The sequence below is a fragment of the Dermacentor andersoni genome, chromosome 2 (assembly GCF_023375885.2).
Source record: "Dermacentor andersoni chromosome 2, qqDerAnde1_hic_scaffold, whole genome shotgun sequence".
NCBI classification, from domain to species: domain Eukaryota; kingdom Metazoa; phylum Arthropoda; class Arachnida; order Ixodida; family Ixodidae; genus Dermacentor; species Dermacentor andersoni.
Window position 1 is genome coordinate 118707547 of NC_092815.1, and position 13397 is coordinate 118720943.

General features: G+C 41.6%; 1 protein-coding gene across 1 annotated transcript in view; it reads left to right on the forward strand.

Annotated features, from left to right (window-relative positions):
• The window catches only part of hay (ATP-dependent DNA helicase hay), a 31048-nt gene extending 17885 nt beyond the window's left edge, over positions 1-13163 (forward strand). Inside the window, exons 15-21 of the mRNA XM_050188053.3 lie at positions 1008-1073; positions 1955-2091; positions 6211-6425; positions 8323-8471; positions 9871-9999; positions 11799-11941; positions 12939-13163. Of these exons, the coding sequence (XP_050044010.1) occupies positions 1008-1073; positions 1955-2091; positions 6211-6425; positions 8323-8471; positions 9871-9999; positions 11799-11930 (828 nt within the window). The 3' untranslated portion in view covers positions 11931-11941; positions 12939-13163. The remainder of the gene's footprint in view (positions 1-1007; positions 1074-1954; positions 2092-6210; positions 6426-8322; positions 8472-9870; positions 10000-11798; positions 11942-12938) is intronic.
• Positions 13164-13397: the final 234 nt, after the last annotated feature.

A 13397-nucleotide genomic window follows, 5' to 3' on the forward strand; every position in this document is an offset into this window, starting at 1 on the left:
AACAGGACGAAGAAAAGGAGCAACACAAGGACGAGCGCTTTCTAACAACTAACAAGAACCATCTGCTTAAACACCCACAGATCTGCGCGATCCAGTCAACAGAACACGCCGATAGCGCACATAAGAGCACTTTTGATAAAATGCTGCAGATCAACGCTACAAGGTCAACATAAAAACACCTAAGCGTATAAAACAAGCACTTAAGACGAAAATATGTTTAAGATATGATGTCAGGAGCAAATTCTCTTTGTCTGACTATGAAACGGGGGGATGACTGATGCATTTTTGGAGTAAAAAGTAAGTTCGAAAGTAAGGACGATGCAAAGAAAGAATGCAGTATTAAACATGCGCGTAAGAACCAATTTGTCGATTGCGCGAAGAACGTTGTGCATCAGATTCTAATGACGTGTGGTCATGTGCACGTAGGGCAGACTGCGAGATGCATTAACACGAGACTAAGGGAACACTTGTCTAATCTGAAAGGTCGCCTTAGTACGCATTTGGCAATGCATTGTCAAGAGCATGCATGCTCACTTTGTCTTAGTAGCACCGACATATTGTTTAAGGCATAGAAATCAAACCGTGAGAGAAATTGTGGAAGCTCACTGGATTGAAAAACTAAAGGAAAAATGCATCAGTCGTCCTTCCGTTTCATTGTTAGACAAAGAGAATTCACTCCTGTCATCATATCTTTAACGCATTTTCGTCTTAAGTGCTTGTTTTATACGCTTAGCTGTTTTTATGTTGACCAGGTAGCGCTGACCGTGGCATTTTATCAAAAGTGCTGTTATATGCGCTATCGTCGTGTTCTGTTGACTAGATCGCGCAGATCTGTGGGTATTTAAGCAGATAGTTCTTCTAAAATAAAACCAGTTGTTAGAAAGCGCTCGTTCTTGTGTTGCTTCTTTTCTTCGTCCCTGTTTGTTTTGCGCTCGAGGTGTTTTTTAAAATGAATCTGTTCCAACTAGGCCGACTTGCAGTTATGCTTCAGCTTTGCTTTGTTCTAGGTGTGGTGCCCAATGACACCAGAGTTCTACAGGGAGTATCTGCAAGCAAGAGCATGCAAGAAGATGGTGAGCATTTTATCGCTGAATCTTTTGAAAAATATGTACATGTAGTAGGCATGCGATTCCTATTAGTCAGGTCTTCCAATGCAACTTTGTAGATCCTTGTTTTCATTTTTTAGTCATACTTGCATTATTGCTTTACCGCACTTGCCTGTATCTGCCCTTTTGATTTATTGATGCACTACAAACTTGTTGCTGTTCCTTGTTGTTGACAAACGGCCTTCCCACCCCATTTTTCTTGATTGGGGGTGCAATTGTGTATTTTAGGCCTTGCAGCTGCAGTTTTCACAGCAACCAAGTCATCTCCAAATGTAGAACAGGCATTGGGACGTTTCCATGTGGGTAATTTAACAGTCTAGAATTCTGATTGACCAAAAGTTAAAAGTAAAATGGAGTTATTTGGTTTATTGGTGGTCTGTGTAGATCAGTCTCTAGAGTTGTATCTTGGCTGTAAACTTATTACGTTTTACAGAATGCCGAGTTAACACAAGTTAACACAGCCATAGCAATGCTGATAGCGACGTCTTGTGGCGCTTTGTGCAACTACAATGCATTCAAAATGTTTTTGTGTAGCATGAGTGTTCTTGTCAAAGGAAAATCATAAAAGGACTGCATCTCAACAATTATGTAACTACCGATGCTTTACAGCAGCAGTTTTAAGTAGAATATGGTAGGTCACTGCTATAGCTGTGATTTCTGGGCTGACCCAGTATTCTGCAAAGGTTTATGCATTTTCCAACAAGCTAAAACACTCTGCTGTTGTCAGTGACTTGCTTTGAGCACTACAACTAGGTATTGTGGGGGTGATTTCTGTTATTTCCATGCTTACCAATTTCACTGAATGAGGATGTCCTTTACATGACCTTTCATCTGCGCATCTTTTTCAGTTGTTATTCGTCATGAACCCAAACAAGTTCAGGGCCTGCCAGTTCCTCATTAAATATCACGAGAGGCGAAACGACAAGATCATAGTATTCTCTGACAACGTCTTTTCCCTCAAGCATTATGCCATCAAGATGAACAGGTGAGTCTTCACTAATAGGATGATGTCGTGAAACCACAACGTGGCACATAAACTTGGAAGGCAATCTGTTACGTGGATCTTGTAAAGTGTGGTGACGTTAGTGCTGACAACTTTAGGGATATTTCTCTATATCTAGGGATTTTAGGTCTTGATTAGGTATAAAAGGAAAATTTGTCCAAATCTAGAGGAATTTTGTGCTGAGACATTGAAACAGTAGAACGACTGACGTCACAGCATGTTTTAATTTGCCAGCACAAATTACCTTCACATTAACATGCAAAGTATGACTTCTGCTCATGCTGCAGTGCAGTTAATGTGTCTCACCAAGTAAATGACAGGGCACCGATGCCCTGGGCTCTTTTGGAGACACTGTTATTCTGATTGTGCCGGTCATACATCTAGCTGTGCTGCAGATGTTTGTGCACTGTGAATGAAATATTTTCTCATAACTGGCTAAACAAACGTATGCTGCAAGGCCAAACAAAGCAGCATGAGCAGACTTGAACGTAAGTAGAGACATATACCTAGTGCCAAGCACGACAATGTGGTCATAGTGCTAAACAGATCACTATACACACGTCTACTAAATTTTACCGGGAATTATCCATTGGCGGAGCAACCTTGCACTGAGTCACAGTGGTCATGTTTTTGGACAAGTTTTGCCATAGAAGAAAGATAAAAATTAGTCGCATATCTGCGTGCTTCGCTGCAAATGATGTGTGAGCACGTAAGTGTGGTGGTGCTATGTCAGTACCTGCATGCAAAACAGAAAAAATTATTCTCGACTATTGCATTGGTGTCATGAAGTGGTACCCAACTTCCTTACAATACGGATAGAGTTCTGTGTAATCTTGGCAATGTGCTCTACATGCAAAACAAGTCTGCATGGTATAAACTTGCTGACGGCTTCTTCTGTGAATGTGGCTTAAGCAGCAGACATCCTTGTTAGCATAACTTCCACTCCGGCATTATATCAGCTTGAGAGAAGCGACTTCATTATGTGAAACTGCTATTAAAACAGCCTTACAAATAAATTTACACTATAGATGTTGTAATCTATTTTCATAATACAAACAAAAATTAATCTTTACAGAAATCACATTTACAAACTGATAGCCAAGAACGGCACCGCCGAGCAGCGCTGCAGCGCCGGCGTGAGAGTGCCGCATGCGGGGCAAAATTCAACTAGCGGGTGTAGAGCTCTTCCATATCTCGTTCACACTGCCTTGATTGCCTCTTGCACTGCGCGTGTTTGGGCACGTTTCGTACCGCGCGTGGTGTGTGCCTACGTATGTGTGTGGGTGGACGTTTTATTTGAAGGACAATGTACACGTTTCTATTTGCCTTTAAGAATATTGGCACGCTTGACAATTATTTTCATGGCTGCAATGCGGCGAAAGGGCAGCGTCTGCTTAGCCATGCAAGTGACACAGCAGATAATTGGAAACAACATTGTATGTGCCGCTGGAAAAATCGTCGGCACATACGATGTGTGTTAGCTAAAGTCATTTTTGCAGTTTTCCACAAAATGTTTGCTACAAATCTGTGTTGTCTCCGATGGCGACAACGGACTTCCATTAACACTGTGCAGAAATAAACAAAATATATCGCCGCATAGCACAAATACGACATGCGCACACAACTTTAACTAGTACGTCCCCTACAGTACAGAGTAGAGGCAGGAATGTAAATAGCTTGGCCATTTTTTAACAGTGCTCAAGAGACAGAAGTTGAAAGTATTAGTAATCATTTCTGCTTCAGCAATGCCGGCGCGACCAAGCCACAGGCGTGTATCGTTCAGTAACTCGATCGATCGGTGCAGTGGTGATGCAGGAATGAACTTCAGTCACGTTCAATGCATCGTGCACATATTCAATTTCTCAGCACGCGTGAACTTCGGCCACTGCTAGTGCATGCAGCAGGAGTGGTGTCCATTCTTGGGCAGCGCACACACGAACGAAACACGAGAAAGAAGACAGGACAAGCGCTGGTCAAACAACTGAAAGTATTTATTTGACTAAAAGGATTATATACCTAGTAATCATGAAATTCATGTGAATTACATGTAAAAAGCGTCATACACTCACGAGTGATCAGTGAACAAGATCGCTTTGTTTGCCAATTGTTTACTTTGTTCAGTGCACCGCAGTAATCCATGTCTGTCGTCGGCTTTTTCGTACCATTTTCTTGTGAATCGGCAGAATTTCACTGGTGACATCAACCCTTTCGTGTTTACATTGCTGTCACGACAGTTAACAACACAATAATAATTTCCAGTCATCCAAAGAGGCGCCGTCGCAAACAAGAGACGTTTCGCGCTCAGCGCGAACTGAACGCGGGCGCGACCTTGAAGGGAAGCAGCAGAAACGTACACCCGTTGGATGTGAAATCGTTCTGCCAGGGGAGAAATGAGCGCTGGTGTCTAGGATGAAACTTGGCGCGCGGACATCTATTAAGAATCACATTTTCCACACATCTAGAGAAATCTAGGGACATTTTTTTATTCAAGTTAAGGTAAAACTGGCTTCGGAGGTTGGCAGCACTGGGCGATGTTCCCATCCCCCTGATGTGGACGTTCTTTTCTCTAAAAATGTAAAAGTACTTTTGAAATGCAAATTTTAATACATTTCCACAGTGTATAAATTGTTGGTTCGTACCCGTTATAATTTCGCATACAGTTGAACGCCTTTATAACGGAGTGCTAGGGACCTCCAATATAGTTCACTATACGGGCTACTTCATTGTAAAAGTTGCGCACTGCACTGCTCACAATAGAAATGGGACACAATATTCCCTTGATTATACAGGTAATTTTTGTTGTAGAGGTGCTCTACTGTTTTTAATACACTGTTATGCTTTACATGTGTAATTTGCTGATCAAGTACCGCATTTGCCTGATTGTAGTGTGCCCCAGTTCACCTGAACGGAACATGCCACCAATTTGTAAAAGGAAAATATAGCATGCCCTCCGCATTCGTGGTAAAAAAAAAAACGGACATGCAGAATGATCCTTCACAGATGAGAATTTTCGTTCGTCTAGTGACTTTTCGTAATGAAAGTGTCGTCGCCATTTGTGCTCCATTGGCCAGAGATACTTGCACACAGGAGTAGTATTCTCGAGCGATCACTTTTAGAGAAACTGCTACGATTTTCCCAAAACTCTGCATTGGACTTGTCAAAGTATCCATCTGACAGCATTTCTGGCCCTGCGCGCAAATAGCTAGCTTGGCACAGTGCCGAAAACATTGGGGCCGATTACACTGATGCATCCGGTGCAAGTCGTGTGAAATCCCGGGAAAATGAAAGTATCTCCGTAAGTTATATGCGGTATAAGTTATTGGCCGAAAATACCGCCAAGATCGTAGTCAAGTACAAAATGTACCGAAAGCAGCTTTCACAAAATCTTGTTCTCATTATTTTGTGATGGCAATGACGCTGCGTCTGATGGCTCTGGCGGTAGCCTGTTGTCAACACTGCCAATGCAGTTTTGTTTTCATATCCGATTGTAATGTGCGGGCAATTTTCAGACCCATTTTCTAGGAAGAATAGAGTGCATTAGATGTGTGTAAATACAGTATGAACATTTATGTATAGTTATGAGATTATTGGCATGAGAATGTGAGTGGCACGTCTGCTCCTCTAGCCCGGTCGTGGCTGTGTGTAACTATCTGTGTGTCTGAGCGCATATGCAGCCCACGTGCCTGATTGTTCTTTTAATAAAGTTTATCTATCCTATCCTTTGTAGATTATCTGCAACAGGTGCAAATTAAGGTTAACGGCAAATCGAAATGGCTGGTGGCTTCGGGCGCCCTGCGTGCACGCATGGCATCATGCTTGTTAATTAATTAGTAAACGAATGTTTTCTTCAATTTATATTGCTGATAACACCATGAATCTTACTTCGTGTAGTTAGCTAATACTTTGGTATTGTAGTATCAATGCCCCACCTTTTTGGTGAAACTGCGACTTTCTTTTTTCTGTGTGCGTGTGTTTACAGTAATCACATGGCATGCACAAGTGTCATTACAGTTCATCATGCATTCATTCTGCTTTCTTTCTCTGGCTGGTTAAATATAAAAAAAAGGGGGACTTCACATGATTTCTGTTGTCTTCCGACAGGCCATACATCTATGGTCCTACATCTCAGCAAGAGAGAATGCAAATCCTGCAAAACTTCAAGTACAATCCCAAAGTAAACACCATCTTTGTGTCCAAGGTGGCCGACACCTCTTTTGATTTGCCAGAGGCAAATGTCCTCATCCAGGTGTCCGCTCATGGAGGCTCCAGGAGGCAGGAGGCTCAGCGATTGGGTCGTATCCTCAGGGCCAAGAAAGGTAGGTCTCATCCTTGGTGCCTGCTATTCTAGTAGGCACAGATGGTTAGAGCCTTCCTGTACCTTGGCACAGGAAGGCTCAAACCATAGTGTTCTTACTAAAGTTACTACAAGAAAATCTGGTGTTGCAGTCCAACCTTCATGGTAATGGTGGGTACTATACACAGATTCTTCTACGATTTGGCATGGCTTCATTGAGAAGTAAACTGCGGCTTCTTTTATTGGTCTTTGTGGTTAAAGAGTGCTGTGTGCTAGTCATGCAACATTTCTTCAAAGGAGTGTTGATCGCATATTATGTTCTCATTGTGTTACATACTTTTGAATGAATAAATATGTCTTGGCACTTCTGATTATCCGTCCCACTAGATCTGGATGGCCTGTGGGCTGTGGCAACAAAAAAAACTAAAGGTTTTTCAAAGCCAGAAGGACGAAGTTTAGAAAAATTCATAAATTGCGCATCACTCCCATGTTGGCTGAAGCATTATACTGGCAGTGAACATAGACACTAGTGCCAAATTTTGCTCTAGTAATTTTACCAGGGAACTTTGCCTTTGACAGCCAACTGTGGCCACTCATTGGCTGTAGTGTCCCAGTGCTGAGCACAGATTGCGAGTTTTGACTGCCACTTGTGGCAGCCACATTCTGATGGAGATGCAGTGCAGAAATTCTTGCACACTAGAGCCCCCTACGACAGTGCATAGCTGCCAGCTTCTGCATATTTTTCATAATGTTTGAGAATTCGGGCTCATTCTTCGAGTTTACAAATATTTCGTCAAGTTATACCACAAAATAAATTGTTCGCGAAAATATATAGCTTGTCCATCTCCCCGTACTCTTGGAAGATTTCTCATTGTGAACGGACACCAGAGAAGTACCTGCTTTGAGCAAGTTTATTCAGACATGTCCCTGAAGCAGCTGACGTTGGTAACAGAAATGTCGCTGAAGAATCACTGTGATTCCAAGTTTGGTCAGTAAAGTGCACATGTATATCACAAAAGGTGTGCCCAGGGAAAATTAAAAAAAAAAAATACTCTCCATTCGGTGTTATGTCTGTGGGATTTTTTACGAATTCTAAAGTTCGCTGGTTGGCAGGTATGATAGCATCTCTCATAGCTTGTGTATTTATTTGGGATGTTAAATCCTGTGAATCAATCGGTGAACGACTTCTCTACCATTCTTGCAATGGAGTGGGTTACTCCCCATACTAAACTAAGGGGATCCCACACTCCTTCAAAATGCACATGATATGAGCATTTTCAGGAAGCCCCACAGACTGTATACAGTTAAAGAGGTACCATGGGTCAGTTTATGCTAACATAGTGGCTTCTCACAAACTTAGTTGCAAGCCGTTTTTGGAAACTAAGCCAATAATTCAGAAGCTTTTGGAAAATAAGGTTCATTATGTAGAAATCTACAATGCCCGAGTCTGCTGTGGTGCCTCAGCAAAATCGTGTTTGAGTATGTCTGTGGTGCCATCCCTAATATAAAATGCAGGAGTTCATGCACAGAAACATCACGCCAGCTGTAGTGAAAACACAGGCTGAGATACTTTCCAAGATTTTGAGAGGCGAGAATGACCTGTTCATAATATTGCCCTGATTTGCGCGTTCCTTCATTGTCTCCTTTCATTATTCTTGCCATTGCAATGTCTCTATAAATGTCTTCTTTATTTTGAAGATATGGTTATTAAATAAGCATTGTCGAAATGAGCACTTCTTTGTGGTTCTTTCCTGCCTGAGATGTCTTTTTATTAAGCATGTTTCCTCCCATGCCGTTCCTAACATATGCAAAAAGATAGCCGTTCAATGCAGCAAAGCATTTCTGGTTTGCAAGACATACCATGTTGCAAGAATATCAACACTTTGTTTAATGGTTTCATGCTTGGTGTCCCTGCACAGGTGCCGTGGCTGAAGAATACAATGCCTTCTTCTATTCTCTGGTGTCTGAAGACACTATGGAGATGCATTACTCGCGAAAGAGACAGCGCTTCCTGGTAAACCAGGGCTACAGTTACAAGGTTATTACCAAGATGGCAGGCATGGACGAGGTGGGTTCCAGATGCCTTTCTTGCTGGTTTATTTCTTTATTTATATGCAACAATAGTCTTTGAGGGTAGTTTCAGCTGTCACTGTGTCTGTAGGCTGTGCCACAAAACTTGCTACCTCATGCAGTCTTCTTAGTAGCTTTGGTTACGTGTGTGGAGGTTGTAATCTCTTTTTAACACATGTAACAATCATAAACAATCTTATTGCAGAAAACTGATACAGTCTACGCTCGTTACAACAGACCCACATACAACAGACTTTCGGATATAATGAGCCATATTTCAATTTTTTATTAATGCAACGAAGTTTGCTTTTAATGGACCACACTACAACGAACTATTGGCTACAGCGGATGAAATTAGAGGCAATTTTTGTCAAAATCAAGCATATAAAACGGACTTTTGCCGTGTCGACACAGACTGACTACTGACTTGCGAGGGTCAGCCGATTATCACGGCTAAATATCGCTCATACAAGAAAGGAAGGCAGGGTGGAAGCACGCTGTCTTCTTTTGCGCACGAGGCATGGGGGGGAGGCAAGAGAGGGGGTTCTACTTCAGCAGCTGCTGTTTAAGGTGCGGCCACCGTATCTCGAAAGCGATCTGTGATTTGGACAGAGTGCGCTGTATGCGCTGTGCTTTATGTTTAGTTCATGTTGAAGGGAGAGACAGCACAAAGGTCAATTCGCTTGCTGCTGCACTTCCTCGCTCCAACGTTTTGACAGTGACTTTCCACAGTCATCGAGTGAGATGTGTTCATGCTTACCTGCGCGCGTGACACCGTGCTTGTTTATTTAGTTAGTTAGAGAATGCTTACAACTTTATACAGCCGATAAAACTAGTACCCTTCGCATAGCTGTCTACTTATTTGCTATCGCAATTGATGCTTCACCTTTGGGGCGAAACTGTGACTTTTTTTTTGACGTTCGTCACTCACACTTTGCAATAACATTGTTACACATCGCAACCAAAGTTTCGGTAGTGAGGCGTTTCAGATATTACAGATTTCAGATTTCAGATAAAACGGACATTTTTTGTCAGATTATCAGGGTCTGTTGTAACGAGAGCTGACTGTATCTTGGAGCTGACGCCGAGTCATTTCCAGCGCCCTGGGCAGGGGAAAACGAAGTGGTTCCCTCAAACAATGCAGGAAAGACTGCAGGGCCAGAAAGACACTGGTCTTCAACTCCCCCCTCCCCTATTCACCCACCCCACCTGGAAATGTCCGAGATGTAAACAGTCATAACGGTAGAAAAGGCATGAAGATATCTCTTGGTTTGGTGGTACATTAGCTACTATGCAACACACGGGCACGCTACACTGGTCACACATGTGCAGACTACCAATTTTGAAGAGCTGCCGTTGTTCCTTGCACATATTCTCACATTCTCCTCATCCCACAGGAGGACCTTGCGTACCGCACAAAGGAAGAGCAGACAAACCTGTTGCAGCAGGTGCTGGCTGCCAATGATGCTGATGCAGAGGAGGAACGCGTTGCTGGCGAGACTGGTCCAACTGGCCACCGTGTCCAGGTTCGACCTTTTTAGTGATAGCTTTAGTGATAGAGATTATGGGTAAAGTGCCTTGAGCTACCAGTCAAGCGGCAGTTTTGCGTGTATTTGCGTGCTTCTTCCACGCTCGGAAAAAACACTTTATGTAGCACGTATTGAGCAACAGAAAGCTGTATCGGGAGTTTTTCATGTTGCTCTACAATTTTTTCTTTTACACTTTTCATCTAACTGTAGTATTTTAGCAGTTGATTAATTAAGACTAATTATATAGTTAGATGTAATGAAAATATAATACGAGTATCTCCAAGCAATGGAAAACAACATTACCTTGGTTCTGTCCAGCTACGTGGCATTTGCATATATTTTATGTTTGGCTCAAGTTACATGGGACACCCTTTATGATGTAACTGAAATGGGAGGCTTACAAACAAAGTGGGAGTGATTTCTCTTTGATGGCCACTGAGTGCGGAATGTCTTTGCACAGCCTTTAAAGGCCTGGAATGCTTTTGTAATACCCAGTTATTCACCTTCAGCAGCCCTATTGCCTCATGTAATTTCTTGAGACCAAAGCTTTCATGAAACAAAAATGTTGAGCACGTTGCAGTGAAACACTTTTAACTTTAACTGAAATTTAACACATAGTGTGCACAAATAAAAATGTGAATGTGCTGAAATCAGTAAACTTCAAAAAAGAGCACAGGATGTGGCATGCACCAAGTTGCCTTATTTTCAGACATATAGCCTGCCTCTGCAAATAACCTGTACTCTAATTAGTAACTCTTGGAAAAGTAAAAAAATATCTGCATGTGCAACTCGTGCAAGTACAGTAACTGCATGCAAATCTTTATAAAGCCAACCTGCCCGCAATGTCTTAACACACAGCAGTATTTCAATAACAGTGTTTGGCTTTGTCAACATTCACTGTCGGTTCCTGTTTAATCCGCAGCTGTGGCCCTCTCTACTGTGTTGTAACTAATGTTATTTATTTTTTCGCATCAGTTAGGTAACACACAAAAATACAATGGGTTTGTTCCAGTATGACCTCTATCGTACAAATGAGAAAGCTGTCTTTGCGAGAGGGCTCTGGATGTTCTGTTTGAGTGCTGTGGAATGCTTTTGTAACTACAGCCGAACCAGGATTTATCAAGCCCACATGTAATGAATTATAGTGTACATCGAACAGCTGTAAGATCTTGAAATTTTTCGTATGAAATTTTTATTCTTTATATCGAATTACCTATGTATCGAACTGTTTTGTGATCCCCTTCGGATTCAATAAATCTGGGTTCGACTGTAATGCATGTACCTGTGTGTGCTGACATGTGCCTTAGTGCCTACTGAAAAGATTTTGCGCCAAGAAACACAACACACACAAGAAAGACGACAACACCACAGGCACTTTCTTGTGTGTGTTGTGTTTTTTGGCGCAAAATCTTTTGAGTATGCAAGATCACCAGCTAGCCCATCAGTTAACTCTGCTAAAGTATATTGCCTCAGTGCACTTATCTTTGCATTCGAGCACCATCTTTACAGTAGAGACGGCTTGTCTTTCTCGTAGCAGGTGCTTGCATGAGTTTGTAAATTGGGTCACATCCACCTGCTGTAAGGTCTAAACATTCTGCCATATTTGCACATAACTCTGCTATGGTAATTGCATGCAGGTGTTATGTGGAAGCACTTCTGTGAGCTCTTTACAGAAATATGGGATAGAGTTGTGATATAATTTTTCTTTTTCATATGTGCCTTTTGTTGCTACTGAAGGCATACTTCTCTAATGAATTATAAGGAGCATTCGTTTTTATTTCTTGCGTTTGTTGCAGATGTCGAGAAGAACTGGAAACATGAGCTCCATGTCTGGCGCCGACAGCGCAGTGTACCTAGAGTACAGGACTGATAAGAAGAAGGACATGGGCCTGAGGCATCCACTTTTCAAGCGTTTCCGGAAAACTTAATCTCAGCCTAGGTATGCTGAAAGGCATGCGACCTCTTGGCATGGTTCCATAGGTGCACAGGCACCTGGAGCCAGGTTCTAGGTACTAACACGAGTTAAGAGGAAGCTTTAGCTCGGGTGCTCCCATCTGAATACATGTAAAAGGAGAATTCGTTTCTCTCGGCAACCACAGCACCAAATTTGACAAGGTTTGTTGCATTTAAAAGAAAAACTTAAAATCTAGTGATTGTGGGTTTCGAATTTTTTATTCAGGTTGTCAATTTTTTACTAAAAATTGGCAAAAAGCTAAAATTTTCAAAATACGAAAGTATCATGTTTACAACTCTGTAACTCAGCAACGAAAAATCGTAATACGATTCTGTGAATTACATCTAATAGTGCATCTAAAGCAGACAACATTGATATGTTACACATGAATTCTAAAAAATTTAGTAATGTGGAAATACAGCTTTTGCAGAACCTTTGTAAACATAACAAATTCACGTAAGATGTAAAATGACATCGAATTTGTCCGCTTTCACTTTCAAATTTTTGGAATTTCTTGTAACAAAATTCAGGAGCAAAATCGAAATTCCACTTCGAGCAGCCACTAGAATTTAACTTTCTCTCTTAAATACAACAAATTTAATTAAAATTGGTCAGGGGGTTATCTCGGAAAAACGTTTTTGCGTTTTACATGTATTTGAATAGGCCGCGTCGGAGTTGGGCCCGAGCTAAAGCTTCCTCTTAATGTAAATCACTAATAGCACTTCATACTTTTGACAGTCGTATGTGTCAAATATATTGTATACTTCAATATAACTAATTTTGATTGCTATTAATGTAGAGCGCACTGTGTTATCTGTGATGATTGTATTGAAGTTGGTCCTAAATGATACATGCAGTGAACATTCACCATTCAATAGTGCTAGGTATTGTATGGAGAAAAATAAAGAAAGAAAATACCTGTTAAACATACAATCCCTATAATGTGCAGTGATGTGCATTTCTTTTCCCTCCCTTTTTGCAGTGTATAAAACATATCAAGTGGAAGAAGCAATGCGTCATCACACATTCGTATACTGTTATAATTAGTTGTTTAATAAAGCAGTAGAATACCTTTTCTTTTTTACTAAGCGCAGGAGATTCTGGAAGAGAGCAGACAGTGGTGTATCTAAAGAGATTACTTCAAAGGAGTGGTGCCTATGTCTTATGGGCATTATTTAAATAAACACTGCAATAATTGACACACAAACTTTTCCGTGTTGTGGTTCTTGCATGGTTCAGTGGTGCATCTTGCACACTGTCAAGCCATCTCGCACTCCATTCTTCAGCTACAGCACAGCATAATAGTATAAGCTAACAGCAGTACTGTGTATACTCGTGTGAGGGTTGCACCCAACTCAACTTTGGAAGGCGAAGTTTTCGGGGGAAAAAAAGAACAATGTCCCACTGGAAAGCGAAGTTAGTTCCGTTGCTGCTAGATGAC